The sequence below is a fragment of the Cervus elaphus genome, chromosome 20 (genome assembly GCF_910594005.1).
Source record: "Cervus elaphus chromosome 20, mCerEla1.1, whole genome shotgun sequence".
In the NCBI taxonomy this organism is placed as follows: Eukaryota; Metazoa; Chordata; class Mammalia; order Artiodactyla; family Cervidae; genus Cervus; species Cervus elaphus.
The window spans coordinates 58,122,479-58,142,378 of record NC_057834.1 but is presented as its reverse complement, the minus strand read 5'-3'; the positions used below and the strand labels follow the sequence as shown (position 1 = coordinate 58,142,378).

The 19,900-nt window shown below is 40.5% G+C and overlaps 1 protein-coding gene across 2 annotated transcripts in view; it reads right to left on the bottom strand.

Annotated features, from left to right (window-relative positions):
• Window positions 1-4,712: 4,712 nt before the first annotated feature.
• Window positions 4,713-19,900, bottom strand: part of TAF13 (TATA-box binding protein associated factor 13) — a 23,354-nt gene continuing 8,166 nt past the window's right edge. The window contains exons 1-4 of one of the 2 annotated variants that reach the window (XM_043877039.1): window positions 12,588-12,728; window positions 11,714-11,792; window positions 7,063-7,160; window positions 4,713-5,983 (exon numbers count right to left, since the gene is read on the bottom strand). In XM_043877039.1, the coding sequence (XP_043732974.1) occupies window positions 5,813-5,983; window positions 7,063-7,160; window positions 11,714-11,792; window positions 12,588-12,614 (375 nt within the window). In that variant the 5' untranslated portion in view covers window positions 12,615-12,728 and the 3' untranslated portion in view covers window positions 4,713-5,812. Of the gene's footprint in view, window positions 5,984-7,062; window positions 7,161-9,913; window positions 10,137-11,713; window positions 11,793-12,587; window positions 12,772-19,900 lie in introns of those variants that run through there. The other variant, XM_043877040.1, reaches the window with a different exon arrangement.

Genomic DNA, 19,900 nt, shown 5'->3' with positions numbered 1-19,900 from the left:
ATGTTACACGGTAAAAGAGACTTTGCTGTGATCAAGGCCTTGAAATAAGGAGAGTAGCCTAGTCTCTCCAGGTGGGTCCAATATAATCACATGGGTCCTTGAAAGCAGAGAATCTTTCCCAGCTGGGGTTTAGGGTAGCTACAAGGATGGAAGAAGGGTCAGACAGATGCAACATTACTAGCTTTGAAGATGAAAGAGGATGGTAAGTCAAGGAATGTAGCCTCTAAAAGCTGGAAAAGGCAAGTGAACAGATTCTCTTCTAAGACATCCAGAAAGGAACACAGCCACACTGGTACTTTGATTTTAGCCCAGTAAAGACCACGTCAAACACTTCTGACCTAGAAAGCTGGAAAGATAATGAATTTATCTTCTCACTGTATTTGCAGTAACTTGTTACAGCAGCAACAGAAAACTAATAAAACTCAAAGCTATTTTGAGACAAATGAGGAGAGTTAAACAGGGACTGATTGGGCATGAGTTGGAATATCGGGGAATTAAGGTTAATTTTTATTAGGGTATGGTAACAGTATTGGGGCTTTTTGTAGCCTTTTAGAGAAACATACTGGAGTACTTATACATGAAAGGACACAATGGTACCTGTGATTTGCTTTAAAATAACACTGCCCCTCCCAGAAGATATTACATTAGGTTGGTTAACTGTTGAAGCTTGGGGCTCAAGATACTATTTTGTATATGCTTGAGATTTTTCATAGTAAGTTAAAAAAAAAAAGGTAAATTAACTTAGGAGAGTGCACCAGAATGCTGTAGGTCAGCACTATCCTAATTTGTCTGTAATGAAATGTATTAGCACTGTTCAGTGCAGTAGCCACTAGCCAAGGGGCTATTGAGCATTTGAAATATAAGTAGTGCAATGGAAGATTTTTTTTTTTTGCCATTTTCATCAACACATTTATTAAATGCATATCTGCATGGGGCATGAACTGTGAATGAGCTGTTAAAGGCTTACTGCTACTGCTGTTTAGTCACTTAAGTTGCATTTAACTCTTTGCAACCCCATGGACTGTAGCCTGCCAGGCCCCTCTGTCCATGAGATTTCCCAGGCAAGAATACTGGAGAGGGTTGCCATTTCCTTCTCCCATCTGAGGAATTTTAATTTCAATTTGAATTGACTAAATAGCCCCTATGGCTAGTGGCTACCATATTACACAGTGCAGCTCTATATACTGAAAAAGAGCCACGACGTCTTACTGTTAGAATTCAGTTAAATAAGCAAGCTCATGAATTAAGTCAGTGCACACTTGTTATGTCTATCTGCCCAATCTCTCTTTCCCTTTCTTGCTAATAGCAGTACCTAGCTCGCAGCCCCACTCTAAGCCCTTCTTCACAAAGAGCTAGGGCATGAGATCCAGTCAAACACAACTTCTTCCTAGCAGAAGAATAATGACCAAAGCCAGGACAACCATACCTTTTGCTTGAAATCTTCTGTATGGAAGTAAAGTACTCTCTTGATCAGGAGTTGTAAGGATGGAGCCCTAGAACTGCTAGCTATCTTATTCCTTGACACATTGAGGCTCCTAAGAGAGTAAAACCAAAATTAGGATAAAGATGGGCAGAGTCATGATTCCCTTCAAGCTTTTTTATCCAGTAATAAATGAAGTCAACTCCATCCTTTTTTTTCTCTCCTTTCAATTGGATAAGGCAATAAATTCTTTTTTTTTTTTTTTGCTTATGTTATTTTTAAGTCCTAACACTCACAACCTAAAAAGTTTTAATACAAATTCTCATTAAAAATTTCTTAATGCCAGGCTCATTAGCAAAATAGTAAGACTAGTGGCACTTCTATAAGCTAAATTGTGTCCCCCTAGTCCCCAATGCGTGGACATCACCAGATGGTGAACACTGAAATCAGACTGATTATATTCTTTGCAGCCAAAGATGGAGAAGCTCTATATAGTCAGCAAAAGCAAGACCGGGAGCTGACTGTGGCTCAGATCATGAATTCCTTATTGCCAAATTCAGACCTAAATTGAAGAAAGTGGGGAAAACCACTAGACCATTCAGGTATGGCCTAAATCAAATCCCTTATTATACAGTGGAAGTGCGAAATAGATTCAAGGGACTAGATCTGATAAACAGGGTGCCTGATGAACTATGGATGGAGGTTCGTGACATTGTACAGGAGACAGGGATCAAGACCATCCCCAAGAAAACGAAGTGCAAAAAAGCAAAATGGCTGTCTGAGGGGGCCTTACAAATAGCTGTAAAAAGAACAGAAGCGAAAAGCAAAGGAGAAAAGGAAAGATATTCCCATTTGAATGCAGAGTTCCAAAGAATAGCAAGGAGGGATAAGAAAGTCTTCCTCAGCAATCAATGCAAAGAAATAGAGGAAAACAACAGAATGGGAAAGACTAGAGACCTCTTCAAGAAAATTAGAGATACCAAGGGAACACTTCATGCAAAGATGGGCTCAATAAAGGACAGAAATGGTATGGACCTAACAGAAGCAGAAGATATTAAGAGGTGGCAAGAATACACAGAAGAACTATACAAAAAAGATCTTCACGACCCAGATAATCATGATGGTGTGATCACTCACCTAGAGCCAGACATCCTGGAATGCAAAGTCAAGTGGGCCTTAGGAAGCATCACTACAAAGCTAGTAGAGATGATGGAATTCCAGTTGACCTATTTCAAATCCTGAAAGATGATGCTGTGAAAGTGCTGCACTCAATATGCCAGCAAATTTGGAAAACGCAGCAGTGGCCACAGGACTAGAAAAGGTCAGTTTTCATTCCAATCACTAAGAAAGGCAATGCCAAAGAATGCTCCAACTACCACACAATTGCACTCATCTCAAACGCTAGTAATGCCCAAAATTCTCCAAGCCAGGCTTCAGCAATACGTAAACCGTGAACTTCCAAATGTTCAAGCTGGTTTTAGAAAAGGCAGAGGAACCAGCGATCAAATTGCCAACATCCGCTGGATCATCGAAAAAGCAACAGAGTTCCAGAAAAACATCTATTTATGCTTTTTTGACTATGCCAAAGCCTTTGACTGTGTGGATCACAATAAACTGTGGAAAATTCTGAAAGAGATGGGCATACCAGACCACCTGACCTGCCTCTTGAGAAACCTGTATGCAGGTCAGGAAGCAACAGTTAGAACTGGACATGGAACAACAGACTGGTTCCAAATAGGAAAAGGAGTATGTCAAGGCTGTATATTGTCACTCTGCTTATTTAACTTATATGCAGAGTACATCATGAGAAACGCTGGGCTGGAAGAAGCACAAGCTGGAATCAAGATTGCCGGGAGAAATATCAATAATCTCAGATATGCAGATGACACCACCCTTATGGCAGAAAGTGAAGAGGAACTAAAAAGCCTCTTGATGAAAGTGAAAGAGGAGAGTGAAAATGTTGGCTTAAAGCTCAACATTCAGAAAACTAAGATCATGGCATCTGGTCCCATCACTTCATGGGAAATAGATGGGGAAACAGTGGAAACAGTGGCTGACTTTATTTTTGAGGGCTCCAAAATCACTGCAGATGGTGATTGCAGCCATGAAATTAAAAGACACTTACTCCTTGGAAGGAAAGTTAGACCAACTGAGACAGAATATTAAAAAGTGGAGACATTACTTTGTCAACTAAGGTTCATCTAGTCAAAGCTATGTCAAGGCTAGTCAAGGCTATGGTTTTTCCAGTACTCATGTATGGATGTGACAGTTGGACTATAAAGAAAACTGAGCGCCGAAGAATTAATGCTTTTGAACTGTGGTGTTGGAGAAGGCTCTTGAGAGTCCCTTGGACTGCAAGGAGATCAAACCAATCCATCCTAAAGGAGATCAATCCTGAGTCTTCATTGGAAAGACTGATGTTGAAGCTGAAACTCCAATATTTTGGCCACCTGATGCGAAGGGCTGACTCATTTGAAAAGACCCTGATGCTGGGAAAGATTGAGGGCAGGAGGAGAAGGGGATAACAGAGGATGAGATGGCTGGATGGCATCACCGACTCAATGGACATGAGTTTGGGTAAACTCCGGGAGTTGGTGACGGACAGGGAGGCCTGGCGCGCTGTGGTTCATTGGGTGGCAAAAGAGTTGGACACGACTGAACGAGTGAACTGAACTGAATCCCCAACTGACTATGCTGCAGACAGGACTTTTAAGGGGTGATTAAGGTTAAATGAGGTCACAAGGGTGGAACCTTTATCCCACAGAACTGGTGGCCCTATAACAGGGAGAAACAACAGAGGTCTCTCTCAGCCATGTGAGCACAGGGAGAAGGCAGCTATCTGCAGTCCAGGAAGACTCCTTACCAGTACCAGACCTGTTGGCACCCTGATCTCAAGACTTCCAGTCTCCAGAACTGTGAAAACATAAATTTCCATTGTTTAAGCCAGCCACTCAGTCTGACATTTTTGTTATGGGAGCCCAAGCTGACTAATTCAGGTACCCAGTATAACTCCCCTACTGCCGGTTACCACCAGGTCCATCTTCAGGGTCAAGCAGACTCTGACTAGCAAAAATAGTAATATACTGATCTTTTATTATTCCACTCTCAATCTTGATTTCAGTTTAAAGTAGATTTTTAACTGGTTTTTGCTTTTTCAAATAAAAATATCAGCCCAGGTATCTTGAATCTCATAGTCAATTCAGGAGTATTACAAGAATAATACAGAAAAGTTTTCAGTGAATTCTAAGGGAGAGAAAAGCTGCTAAATCATATAGTCAAACTCAAGCAGTCATCTTTTTAATTTTTCATACTTTATTCTCTATATTGATAGGTTAAGAAAGTGAAATCTTCCTAAGTACTGATTCATAGATAATGCTTATAAGCGACACACAAAACATTCAGTTTCACAAAGAGTAATATCCAGCGATCCCTTTAAATGCAATTTTAATCCTTACTTTCAGCTAAATGCAAGACTAACACAATGAGCTAAATACACACAAACTTGTATATCCTGAACTACAAAAGTGGTTTCCATAGCCACACATGGTTTTAGTCAAGTATACATTTTCATAATAAATAAATACTAACAAATATGTTAATAAAACACTACCCCAAATGCTTATCTGCCATCAACTTTTTCAGCAATGCCATTCCTGCTACTGAAAGCACTTTCAGAAGTTTTAATCTGACCTGGGGAAATGAGGTCTTTTAAAACCTGACAAACAGTATGTTATAAACCCCAAAGATTTTTAATCCAGTATGTCTTCCAACACAGAACCATTCATAGGAAATTCTTAGTTTCTGAAAAAATAAAAAATTAAATCACTCTTGTTATCTAAAGTAGAATATTAAAACAAATTATCTTAAGACAAATAAACACTCCTACAAAAGGCTGTATTTTCTAATATCATTTCCTCCTTAAAAGAAACACAAACCCAGTTCACCATCTTTTAACAACTTACACTACTGTGGTCTAAAAGCTTTAGAAATACATGAAACACATCTTAGCTATCAAAGTCAAAGGTGCCATTTAGATTTCACATATTAAACAGCTACAGTACAACCTACAATGGCACAAGTACACAAATATTAATTCATTGAGATGGTCAAGAGTCAGAAGAAACTGAATGGTTTGCAAACCAAAGGTACTTTGACTTACATGTGGTCATTAAAACCTAATATGTAATTCAAGTAGGGTAATATAATGGCAGGCAATTAAAGGCTCATATATCACTCTAAAATTGAAAACGTGAAAATAAAGCCTGAAAACTTTGTGGTTCTCCATTTTTCATTCACATGGTTAGGTATTAGGCAGGGCCTTACTGTGGAAAATATAGTTACTAAGTATGGTTTCCCCAGAAGATAATGAAGCTTCAGAAAGTACAAAAGGTGTCAAGATCCATAGTTTGCTTCATCAAATGCTTTTCTAGCGCGTTTCAATTCTTCATTCATAGTAAGCAAGTCTTTAACCCTAGCAAACTTTCTTGGGTCCTTTCGAATCAAGAAGACGATATCTTCAACTTGTACCCGACCTTGTCTTCCAATTGACATTGCCTTATGAGTCTATTACAAAGAAACATATTAAATTCAATTAATTTCTCAAAAATCTAACATTTTATTTTTTTAATTATAATGCTGATGAGTTTGAAGCCTTCTAATTATTACAGCTATTCGTTTGTGAGTTGTCTTTCTATTAATGTTCTTTGTCCACTTTCCACCATTATTAGCAATGTTTCAGTGCTTTATAGACATTTTTGCACTAAAGACATTAAAACTATCAAATCCATTGATGTTTCTTTTGTATTTTGATATACATAATTGATCTTCATTTGTATAAAATGATTTTGTAATTTCTCTGTAACCACCCACTTCATCTAAACTTTGTGTCCACCTTGGTAGTTAATACATATTGGTGGCTTTCCTCTGGACAAATCTCATCCCCTACCATTATATGGTCATGCTGTGAAAAACCAAAACTTCCTTGCAGCATTATTTCTAATGACTGAAAAAAAAAGAAACTAAATATTTAACAAGGCATTGAACAAATTTGAGTACATCTAATCAATTAATATTGTGAAGCCATCAAAAATATTACAGTATTATGCAGTGACACAGGGAAAATGTAGTAGACCTACCCAAGTGAAAAAGCAGGCTCTACGACTGTATGTACTACAAGATTTCAATTTTGTGAAGTTTTAAAATATGTGTAAAAAGACAAAATAATATTCACAAAAATCTCAGCATCGGTTATCCCTTGGTAGAAGAGTTATAGCTTTTTATTTTCTTCTGGGCACTCTTTAATACTTTCTAAATTTACTATTACTTTTATAAGCAGAAAAAGATTTTTAAAAATGCATACTCTCTGACCCAGTAATTTTACTTCTATTATTCTTTATGAAGGAAATAATCCAAAACAAAGGGTAAAAATTCATAGGAACTGAACACAGCCAAACTCCATATACCCATATACAGGCATGTATCTCTCTCCATCCTTAATGATAAACAGCAACCAGTCACTTCCACAAAATAGGCACTCAAATGAGTAGTTTTTCAAAAGAATGTCATAGTTCTATTCTAAAAGTTAGAATTTTAAATCCATTCCTCAGTTAACTAAGACCAATTACAAAAAAAAAAAATCTTACCATTTCAGTGATGAATTCTATGACAAGGTCTTCAAGAATATCTACTGACTCAGTATAAGGATTCTGGTCATCTCCAAACCCATACATCATACACCGTACTGTAAAAAGAACAATCATTTTTGTTTACTTAAAAAAACTTGACTTATACTTTTTTCATATTAGAATTGAACCAAGGTACAGAAGATATTGGTATAAAAGTATATTTACATTATATTTGTTGTCTCCAAGTATGAATTTTGGTATGAAAGGTATTAATCACTAGCTCATAACCAACTGTTCTTACTTAGCCTTTCCTAGGCAGAAACTCCCCTTCTCGCCTAGCTACTGAACCCTGATGTCAATATTCTTCCCTAACCTCTATTATCTACTCACCAACAACCCCAGAATACCCTTAAGTAGGAAACTTCTTGGCAGGAAAAGGATGAGTAGCAATGGTTTAACTATGTTTTTGGGGGGAGGAGGGTTGGAAAAAAGAAGGCAAATCCTTTATGATACAACTATAAGGAAGAGGACATAAGAGAAAGCTCCAATTACCTTCTCACAGGAAGAACTGGTTAATCAAAAGGAGAAAGCAAGAGCTTATAATACAGAATCTTGACATTTTATTCCCTGGCTCAAAGCAACTGCCAGCGAAGCCCTTTTAGGCTTCAGAGAAAATGCAAAAGAGAAGAAAAGTATAATACAAAGTAACAAAAGTAACTACTAATAGGTAAACCCCTTCACAGCTCACTGTCTTCTCCTGGTGAAAGAGATTTCATACCTCAATGAAGCTGAGTCACGAACGCAGGGCCACGCAAGACAGATGGGTCATAGTGGAGAGTTCTGACAAAACGTGATCCAGTGGAGGAAAGAAAAGCAAACTACCCTAGTATACTTGCCATTGAGAACCTTATGAATTGTATAAAAAGGCAAAAAAGATATCACACCAAAAAATGAGTCCCCCAGGTTGGAAGGTATCCAATATGCCACTGGGGAGGACAACTACTAACTACTAATAGCTTCAGAAAGAATGAAGCAGCTGGGCCAAAGTGGAAACAACACTCAGTTGTGGATGTGTCTGGTGATGAAAATAAAATCCAATGCTGTAAAGAACAACATTGCATAGGAACGTGGAATGCTAGGTCCACAAATCAAGGTAAACTGGATGTGGTCAAGCAGGAGATGTTAAAGAGTAAACACTGACATCTTAGGAACCAGTGAACTAAAATGGATGGGAGAGGGTGAATTTAATTCAGATGACCATTATATCTACTACCGTGGGCAAGAATGCCATAGGAGAAATCGAGAAGCCCTCATAACCAACAAAAGAGTCCAAAATGCAGTACTTGGGTGCAACCTCAAAAACAAAAGAATAATCTTGGTTTGTTTCCAAGGCAAACCATTCAATATCACTGTAATTCAGGTTTTGCCCCAACCATTTATATATCCCTTACTACATGCCAGCCATTGTTGTAAGCTCATTTAATCCTCGTGACAATCCTTTGAACTAGAAACCACTATCACCCCCATTATATACAGATGAGAAAATTGAGGCATAGAGTTAAGTAATTTATCCAAGGTCACACAAACAGTGAGATTGAACTTGAATTTAAACTCAGAGGATCTGGCTCCAGAATCTATACTCCTACCCACAACAGTTACATTTCTTAGTAACTTAGGGCAGATAGGATCCATATGGATTCTTAATCCTATAGTCTATAAATTCCCAATCAGTCCACAGACAAGCTTTGAGACGTCCTGGAACCCTACTGAAATTATATGGAAAAATTTTATATATTATTTGTGTGTGCACTTTCTCTGGAAGAAGAATCAATTTGTATCAGATTCTCAAAGGGGTATGGTATATATGTGTATGTGTGTGCGCTTAGTCACTCAGTCATGTCTGACTTTTTGCAACCCCATGGATTTTATAGCCCGCCAGGCTCCTCTATCCACGGAAATTCTCCAGGGAAGAATACTGGAGTGGGTTGCCATGCCCTCCTCCAGGGAATCTTCCCAACCCAGGGATTGAACCCAGGTCTCCCCCACTGCAGGCAGATTCTTTACCATCTGAGCCATCAGGGAAGCCCTAAAGGGGTATATAAATACTAAGAAATTCTGTCATGTTAGAAATGTCTTCTATTTTGATCTGACTGCTGATTTTAAGTACATATAAAGTTCATCAAGCTGTTCAGTAAAGATTAGTGTAATTCATTGTATGTAAGTTTTATGTTTAAAAAAAGGCGGGGGGAGGGGGGAACTTCCCTGGTGGTCCAGTGACTAACCACGCTCCCAATACCGGGGGCCCAGATTCCATCCCTGGTCAGGGAACTAGATCCCACATGCTGCACCTAAAGATCCAGAGTGCAGCAACAAAGAGCCAGCGCAGCCAAACAGGAAGGGACCCCCAGAACACTTCTAGAAGTAGGAAGGAGTACATTAAGAATCATTCCTAAAAAAGGAAAAAAGAGTAATTCCTACTTAGGAGAAGCAAAAGCAGGCAAAACGAAGAAGAAAGCAGACCAGACCCGTGGAAGAAAAGAAAGGAAAAAAGAAAGGGATGACCGAGAAGCCAGTCTGGGATAGAGAAGTGCCCTGGAGGGTTTATCCTGGCAAGAATCTTTAGGTTCAGATACAGAAAGGAGAAAACAAACACAAGAGGCAATATTTTCTCCCTTCTTTTTTGGGATTCTGGAAAAAAAAATTTGTTTTTAAGATAATTTCAGACTTAAAGAAGGGCTGCAAAAATAAATAGCATGGAGTTCCAGAATCCCTATATCCAGTTTCCCCTAATGTTAACATCTCACACAACCAAAGATATTTATCAAAACTAAGAAATTAACACTGGTACAAGTACAGAACTTACTCAGATTGTACCAGATTTTCCACTAGTGTACTTTTTCTGTTCCAGGATCCCACACTATTTAGTTGTCGCGTCTCCTTAGTTTTCCTCTGTTCTGTATCAGTTCCTCAAACTTTCCTTGTCTTTTACAACCTTGACACTTCTGAAGAATACTGGTCAGTTATCTTGTAGCGTGTCCTTCAGCTTCGGTTTGTCTGATGTTTCCTCATGATTAGGTTGTGGTTATGCATTACTAGAAAGGGAATCACAGTGATGATGGACCTCTTAATGCACCATATCAGGGGTACCTAATGTCAACATATATTACTGGTGATACTAACTTTGATCACCTGACTAAAGTAATGTCTGCCAGGACTGGATCCTCCACTATAAATTTAATATTTTCTCTTAAATATTTTGAGGAAAATACTCTGTCATTCACATTGTGACGGGGAGAATTCATCAGTAGGGAAATATACTTCACTGGAAAAGGAAAAACCTATTAGATAGGAAGTATGTAAACTGTATTTGGTTAAAGAGTCTGTAAAGACATAAACAAATAGAGAAATGAATGCTTTGAAATCTTGTGTTATATTAGCAAAAAATTTTTTTAAAACAAAGAAGGTCTAGGAGAACAGATCTTGGTCAAGTAAGATACGTGAAAATTCATGTAAGACAAAGAAACAGCTGTGAAGATTCCAAATTCTTGTCATCATAAAAATAAAGAAATCCAAGTGGAAAAATGATTCTGGTAAGAAGTATGCAAGCATCACTCTGCGATGCTCTGATGTAGTAATCCTCTTATGCCTACCTAAGAAGTAACTGTGTTAGTCACTCAGTCCTGTTGACTCTTTGCGACCCCAAGGACTGTAGCCCGCCAGGCTTCTCTGTCCATGGAATTCTCCAGGCAAGAATACTGGAATGGAGTGCCATTCCCTCCTCCAGAGGAACTTCCCAACCCAGGGATCGAACCCTGGTCTCCTGCCTCACAGGCAGATTCTTCACCATTTGAGCTACAGGGAAGTCTCCATAAGAAGTAAAACCATATAAAAATAGAGTAAATAACATCAGAGATGGAATTATGAGTGGTCAACTTTACGTAAGAAATTGAGATATAGGAAAGGATTTGAATGGCTTAAGAAAAAACAAACTACTGACTCTGTAGTTTCAAGAGCATTCAAGGAACTGCTATGTCAGAACTGGCATAAGTAAACCAGGCGTTCCACGTGTTGCCTGATCTACACTCAGCCATAACTATGAATAAAGGACCAGGATTGGGAGATGGAGAGCATGTTCTCATGGTGCCTTTCAGGGGCTGGCCTGAATCATCAGTAGTAGAAGCAGCTCGTCTTGCCACTGCCACAAAAGGTCAAACCTATCTACTGAGGAAGGAGAATAGACCGGAAACCTCATGATCTCCATGCCACTGGACTGCCTCACATTGTTCACCATCTTCCTGCCTTCTTCATTGCCTTAGTTCAAAGCACCAACTTAACTCCTACCCACAGACCTGTTCAGGATCCAACAGAACCTTCAGCTTACAGTCAAAGGAGTCCCTGCTCCAACTGATGAAAGGTAAGAGACAGGTAAAGTAACGGAGGTATGTTCTTACTTAAGACCTGAATTGAAACACTGATCACATGTATTTACTTAAAAAATTTTAAAATGTGTGTGTGTGAGCCCATATATACACACACATATATAAATACATAAATTGGGGTTAGGATCATTACTATCTGTGAATCACAGGTTAAACAGAATTTATATGCAAGTCTGAGAATACTGTCCCTGCAAGAAAACTATTAAAAATCATTGTCAAGTACTACTTACATTCTTTAGAAAAAAGTCTCTTTCTTTTACCCTGTCCACCTTCTGCACCTCCTCCAATTTCTTCACTTTCTTCCTCAAACTGGAAGTTAAATGTATACATATGTCAAACACTGCTTCTGACATTTTAATAATTAACATTTTTTTAAACATCTTCAACACCAGTATCATGCCAGAAAGCCTAAAGTAAGCAGCAAAAAACAATGAAACTTTAGCATTTTGGGGGCATTAAAACTATCTCGCCCAACTTCAGACTCAGGCAGGACTGGTTTCTACCATGCCTCTAACAATCGAACTGCCTCTCCTGGGGGAGTTCCAACGACCATACATTCTTTTTTTTTTTTTTAACTAAGTTGGCCTATTTCTAGATAGTTTTACTATTAAAAGAGTTGATATTGAATGAAAGCAAGCAAAACTAGTATTTGTTAAGCATTTCTTACACAGTGCTAAGAACTTTTCTCAAGTAAACCTTAAGCCTATTTTATGACATGAAAACTGAGGCTCAATAACTTGCTTAGTGACTTGAGTCCATTATTTTTCCACTACTTTACAGTAAGTATACAGTTTTCTTTGCACTTGAATTGTTGTTGCATAATGAGCCGTAACAAATACTAGCTTTGCCCTCTGATGATTCTCTAGGTGATTCAAAGGGTATCTAGCAAATATGACCCAAAAGTAAAGGGCGGGGAGCCAACTACTCCTCCTGCCCTGCGTACTAAAAAGGATGAATCAGAAGAAAAAGGCTAGCCCGGGGTGAAGTGCCCGATTCTCTCGGCTGAAGCACTTAGGTAAAGAAACCCAATTCTCCACTGTGCTTCCGCTACTCTGCTCGAGGTAGTAAATAAAAAAGCGGGTTGGAACAGAGGCGGTCACTCACGGTGGGATCCTCTTCTTCATCTGCCATCCCACCAGCCAGGAACCTCCGCGGCGCTCCCGCCTCCCTCGGAGAGCTTTTTACTACTTCCGCTGCCTCATTTCCGGTGATGGGCGGGGCCAGGGCGGGGCCTAGCGTAACCCCACCTGTGGAAGAGGACCATGCGCGTCCCGCCCAGCGGTGAAACCTGAACCGAGAAGGATAAAGTCTAGGAAAGTAGGAATTAAATATTAGCAAAGAACAGGGATGAGCTAGATGGCGTGTATCTCGTTGTCACCTTGAACTTGCTTCTGCGTATCAGATCACCGCTTCCTGATTCGGTATTGCGAAACTTTGGATCATTGAGGGACTAGCCAGGGGTGAATTTAAATAATTTGAACAACTTAGAGTTCCACTGTGATTTATAGCCAGGGTTTCCGTGGTGACTCAGATGGTAAAAAATCTGCTTTGAGTGGGAGACCTGGGTCTGATCTGTCTGTAGGGAAGATCCCCTGGAGAAGGAATGGCAAACCATTCCAGTATTCTTGCCTGGGAAAACCCAAGGACAAAGGAGCCTGGAGGGCTGCAGTCCAGTTCAATTCAGTTACTCAGTCGTGTCCCACTCTGCGACCCCATGAACCACAGCGCGCCAGGCCTCCCTGTCCATCACCAACTCCCGGAGTTTACCCAAACTCATGTCCATTGAGTCGGTGATGCCATCCAGCCATCTCATCCTCTGTCGTCCCCTTCTCCTCCTGCCCTCAATCTTTCCCAGCATCAGGGTCTTTTCAAATGAATCAGCCCTTCGCATCAGGGGGCCAAAGTATTGGAGTTTCAGCTTCAACATCAATCCTTCCAATGAACACCCAGGACTGATCTCCCTAAGGATGGACTGGTTGGATCTCCTTGCAGTCCAAGGGACTCTAAACCAACACCACAGTTCAAAAGCATCAATTCTTCCGCGCTCAGTTTTCTTTATAGTCCAATCCTGACATCCACACATGAGTACTGGAAAAACCATAGCCTTGACTAGAGGGACCTTAGTTGACAAAGTAATGTCTCTGCTTTTTAATATTCTGTCTCGGTTGGTCATAACTTTCCTTCCAAGGAGTAAGCATCTTTTAATTCATGGCTGCAATCACCATCTGCAGTGATTTTGGAGCCCAAAAAAATAAAGTCTGACACTGTTTCCACTGTTTCCCCATCTATTTCCCATGAAGTGATGGGACCAGATGCCATGATCTTCGTTTTCTGAATGTTGAGCTTTAAAGCCAACATTTTCACTCTCCTCTTTCACTTTCATCAAGAGGCTTTTTAGTTCTTCTTCACTTTCTGCCATAAGGGTGGTGTCATCTGCATATCTGAGGTTATTGATATTTCTCCTGGCAATCTTGATTCCAGCTTGTGCTTCTTCCAGCCCAGCGTTTCTCGTGATGTATTCTGCATAGAAGTTAAATAAGCAGGGTGGCAATATACAGCCTTGATGTACTCCTTTTCCTATTTGGAACCAGTCTGTTGGTCCATGTCCAGTTCTAACTGTTGCTTCCTGACCTGCATACAGGTTTCTCAAGAGGCAGGTCAGGTGGTCTGGTATGCCCATCTCTTTCAGAATTTTCCACAGTTTATTGTGATCCACACAGTCAAAGGCTTTGGCATAGTCAATAAAGCAGAAATAGATGTTTTTCTGCAATTCTCCTGCTTTTTCGATGCAATTTGATCTCTGGTTCCTCTGCCTTTTCTAAAACCAGCTTGAATATCTGGAAGTTCACGCTTCACATATTGCTGAAGCCTGGCTTGGAGAATTTTGGGCATTACTTTACTAGTGTGTGAGAGGAGTGCAATTGTGTGGTAGTTTGAGCATTCTTTGGCATTGCCTTTCTTAGTGATTGGAATGAAAACTGACCTTTTCCAGTCCTGAGGCCACTGCTGAGTTTTCCAAATTTGCTGGCATATTGAGTGCAACACTTGCACAGCATCATCTTTCAGGATTTGAAATAGCTCAACTGGAATTCCGTCACCTCCACTAGCTTTGTTCGTAGTGATGCTTCCTAAGGCCCACTTGACTTCACATTCCAGGATGTCTGGCTCTAGGTGAGTGATCACACCATCGTGATTATCTGGGTCATGAAGATCTTTTTTGTATAGTTCTTCTGTGTATTCTTGCCACCTCTTCTTAATATCTTTTGCTTCTGTTAGGTCTATCCCATTTCTGTCCTTTATTGAGCCCATCTTTGCGTGAAATGTTCCCTTGATATCTCTAATTTTCTTGAAGAGGTCTCTAGTCTTTCCCATTCCACTGTTTTCCTCTATTTCTTTGCATTGATCACTGAGGATGGCCTTCTTATCTCTCCTTGCTATCCTTTGGAAGTCTGCATTCAAATGGATATATCTTTCCTTTTCTCCCCTGCTTTTCACTTCTATTCTTTTCATGGCTCTTTGTAAGGCTACAGTCCATGGGGTTGCAAAGAGTTGGACGCAACTGAGCAACTAGCGCACATATGATTTATTGGGGATATGTACTTCTCCACCAGTTCTCAAGGGAGGGTTATCTCCCTTAGACTGAAAATTTAATTGTTATGGGTTTGTTTGTTCTTCTTTTTATACAGACCAGTGCTTCGGAAAACCATGGGCATTAGAGGGCTAAAGTTAGGGATACAAGAGATGATGTCATGCAGGGAAGGATGCTTCACAGTACAGTATTTCTGAATGTCCTGCTAAACATCCCCCTGAATAAAAAATCTGCTCATAATTAGCTAGGTCTGGAACATAACTTTGTCAACATATAAATACAGAGCATTTTCCTATGCTTTTAAGGTACATTGAATTTTCCTGGAATGCAACTGTGAGATAGTAGAAAGTATATATATTGGTCTCTGCCCAAACCACCTCCTCCTTCCTCTGCCTGCTTTCCTGGCCCAGAGCTCCTAAAACGCTTGTAATTTGTTAGGTGATAAGAGCAGACAGGGAGGCTTAGTGTACTGCAGTCCACAGGGTCACAAAGAGTCGGATACGACTTAGCAACTGAACAACAACAAAGAAGAGACTAGGACAGTTCTCTTCTAGAGCTGGTCTTTGACATCCACTCTACAGTCCCTCAACACACACACACACACAGGGCTACTGAATTCCTTGTAAATTTCCAAGTGATAACAGTATTAGGAGCATCTTTTGTTCTAATGAGGCAACTCTGGGTGGGCTCCTGGATGGCTCTTGGACGGGGGCTGGTCACCAGAAAAACCAAGCCATGATTAGAAGCTTGGAATTGTTAGCCCTGTCCAGAGGAGGGGATAGGAACTAGAAATGGAATTAGTAATTAATCATACCTCTACAAGGCATCACAGTTCCAGTAGTAGGAGGTTCAGAGAGTGGCCAGGTTGTGGAACACAACCACTTACCTGGAGGGTGATGCACCCCCAACTTCATGGAGGCAGAAGCTCTGTGCTCAGGACCCTCCCAGGCCTTGCCCCATGTGTCTCTTCATCTGTGACCTTTATGATACCCTTTAATAAACTGGCAAATGTGTTTCCCTGAATTTTGTGAGTTGTTCTAGGAAATAACCAAATCCAAGGGGGAGGAGGACATGGAAGACTCTGATTTTTAGCCAAGTCACACAGAAGTTGTGGGTAGCCTGGGGCCCTACTACTATCCACTGGCATCTAAATTTAGGAGCACTCTTGTAGGACTGACCCCTTGATCAGTGGGGTCTGACACTGAAAAAGAGGGAGAGTGTTAGTTACTCAGTTGTGTCCGACTCTGTGCGACCCCGTGGACTTTAGCCCACCAGGCTCCTCTGTTCATAGGATTTTCCAGGCAAGAATACTGGAGCAGGCAGCCATTTCCTCCTCCAGGAGATCTTCCCAACCCAGGGATCGAACTCATATCTTTTGCATTCATAGGTGGATTCTTTACCACTGAGCCAGCTGGGAAACCCTATTGAAACACATTATTATAATTTACTATCTTTATTTTACCTTTATATTATAGTGAGGATGTTACATTTTGTAGTTTTGTAGTTATGTGGGTAGTTGGGTTAGTTATCACTGTGAAACAAATTATCCCCAAACTTGGTTTGAAATAGTGAACATTTATCACACAGTTTCTGTGGGTCAGAAATCTGAGTGCACTGTTTATAATAGCCAGGACATGGAAGCAACCTAGATGCCCATCAGCAGATGAATGGATAAGGAAGCTGTGGTACATATACACCATGGAATATTACTCAGCTGTTAAAAAGAATTCATTTGAACCAGTCCTAATGAGATGGATGAAACTGGAGCCCCTTATACAGAGTGAAGTAAGCCAGAAAGATAAAGAACATTACAGCATACTAACACATATATATGGAATTTAGAAAGATGGTAACGATAACCCTGTATGCAAAACAGAAAAAGAGACACAGAAATACAGAACAGACTTTTGAACTCTGTGGGAGAATGTGAGGGTGGGATATTTCAAAAGAACAGCATGTATACTATCTATGGTGAAACAGATCACCAGCCCAGGTGGGATGCATGAGACAAGTGCTCGGGCCTGGTGAACTGGGAAGACCCAGAGGAATCGGGTGGAGAGGGAGGTGGGAGGGGGGATCGGGATGGGGAATACGTGTAAATCTATGGCTGATTCATATCAATGTATGACAAAACCCACTGAAATGTTGTGAAGTAATTAGCCTCCAACTAATAAAAAAATAAAAAAAATAAAAAAAAGAAATCTGAGTGCAATTCAGATGGATGCCTGTGGCTCAAGGTCCTTATGTGCCAGTCAAGGTGTTGGCTGGGCCTCAGTCTGATCTGAAGTATTGATAGGGAAGACCCATTTCCAAAATCACTCACATTGTTGTCAGCAGGATTCACTTACTTCAGTTTGTCAGAGTAAGGGCCTCAGTTCCTCACTGGGTATCATCAGAGCCCTCCCTCCATTCCTTGCCATGTCAACTTCCTAGGGTAGCTGACAACATGGCAGCTGGCTTCTCTTAGAGCAGGTGAGGGAGAAAATCAGGAAGAACAGCCAAGATCACAGTTTTTTGGTAACCTAACCTAACCTTGGAAATGACATTCCATCTCTTCTATGCTATTCACTAGAAGTTGATAAGTGCAGCCCACACTCAAGAAGAAGGGATTACACAAGGATGTGACTAGCAGGAGGCAAACATCTGAGAGGCTGCCCACTGCAGTAGGTTATATTAATTGTGAATTTCATTTCAGAATAATAAAGGAGACATTCTATTTTTTGTTTAAGGAGGTTTGTTGAGTCTGAAAGGGTTGAGAACTGCTATGTTAGGTATTGATGAAACACTGGCCTTGTCCAGGGAATCATGTATAAAATATCCACAGTGTTCATCATCAGGAGAATGGATAGGTAAAATGTGCTGGATGTGCACCAAGGCATGCTATGCAACAATCAGAAGCAATAGACTAGCAACATGGACAGAGCTTAGAAATATAGTGCTAAATTCAAAAAGTAACAAATACAATAAGAATATAACAAAAGACTAAACACACACATACATACACAAAATACATATTTTTTACAGGACCGTATGAAAAAAGCACAGACATCAAATACATTAGAAAGGTTGTGTTAGGGGAAGCACACTGACTGAAACCACCCACCCTGGCCAGGCACCCTAATAACCATTTGCATGATTTGTCTTACCACAGGCGGTCCTGCTAAGGAACACGGAACTAATAAGCCACCACCAACAGGAAGAGTTCGGGAAAGGTCAAAAGGAGACACCACGTGTCCAACCACTTCCCAGAATCCTTCCCACTGGCATCCATCTTGGCTGAGCAATGTGTGCGCCACCAGGAAGGACTCTGAGTCAGAGTCAGAATGACTGGCTAAAGACAACCCAGAAACTAATCCCATCAACATAAAACCCGAGACTGTGAACCTCAGGCAGAGCAGTTCTCCTGGGTTCCCTTACCCTCCTGCTCTCTGCCTGGGTGCCCTTTCCCAATAAAATCTCTTGCTTGGTCAGCACATGTGTCTCCTCGGACAATTCATTTCCAAGTGTTAGACAAGAGCCCAGTTTCAGGCCCTGGAAGGGGTCCTCCTTCCTGCAACAGTTACAGTGGAGGAGAAATGAGAATAAGGATAAAGAGAATACATAAGACACATGACAAGTGAGGGACTTTTGGGCACAGTCAATTACAATACTATGTCATCAACAGTGCAGTGTGAATAAGTCAGCATTCTGAGCCTGAGATCCAAAATGTACAGGGGAAAAAATTCAGTGTTGTGAACAGAGCAGAAATAAAGCCCAGACTTCCACATGACCCTGCAATCCCACTCCTGGGCATACATCTGGAGAAAAATATGATCCAAAAGGATACATTCAGCCCAGTGTTCATAGAAGCACTGCTTACAATAGCCAAGGCATGGAAGCAATCTAAATGTCCATGGACACAGAAATGGATAAAGATGTGGAACATATACACAACAGAATATTACTCAACCATTAAGGAGAATGAAATAATGCCATTTATAGCAACATGGATGGACCTAGTGTGTTATACTGAGTGAAATAAGTCAGACGGAGGAGAAATATCCTTTGACATGATGTCCTTTTCTTTATATGGGACTAGAATGCAAAAGTAGGAAGTCAAGAAACACCCGAGTAACAGGCAAATTTGGCCTTGGAGTACGGAATGAAGCAGGGCAAAGGCTAACAGAGTTTTGCCAAGAGAACCCACTGGCCAGAGCAAACACCCTCTTCCAACAACACAAGAGAAGACTCTACACATGGACATCACCAGATGGTCAACACCGAAATCAGACTGATTATATTCTTTGCAGCCAACGATGGAGAAGCTCTATATAGTCAGCAAAAACAAGACCAGGAGCTGACTGTGGCTCAGATCATGAACTCCTTATTGCCAAATTCAGACTTCAATTGAAGAAAGTAGGGAAAACCATTAGACCATTCAGGTATGACCTAAATCAAATCCCTTATGACTATACTGTGGAAGTGAGAAATAGATTTAAGGGACTAGATCTGATAAACAGGGTGACTGATGAACTATGGACGGAGGTTCATGACATTGTACAGGAGACAGGGATCAAGACCATCCCCATGGAAAAGAAATGCAAAAAGGCAAAATGGTTGTCTGAGGAGGCCTTACAAATAGCTGTGAAAAGAGAAGCGAAAAGCAAAGGAGAAAAGGAAAGATATTCCCATTTGAATGCAGAGTTCCAAAGAATAGCAAGGAGGGATAAGAAAGTCTTCCTCAGCAATCAATGCAAAGAAATAGAGGAAAACAACAGAATGGGAAAGACTAGAGACCTCTTCAAGAAAATTAGAAATGTCAAGGGAACATTTCATGCAAAGATGGGCA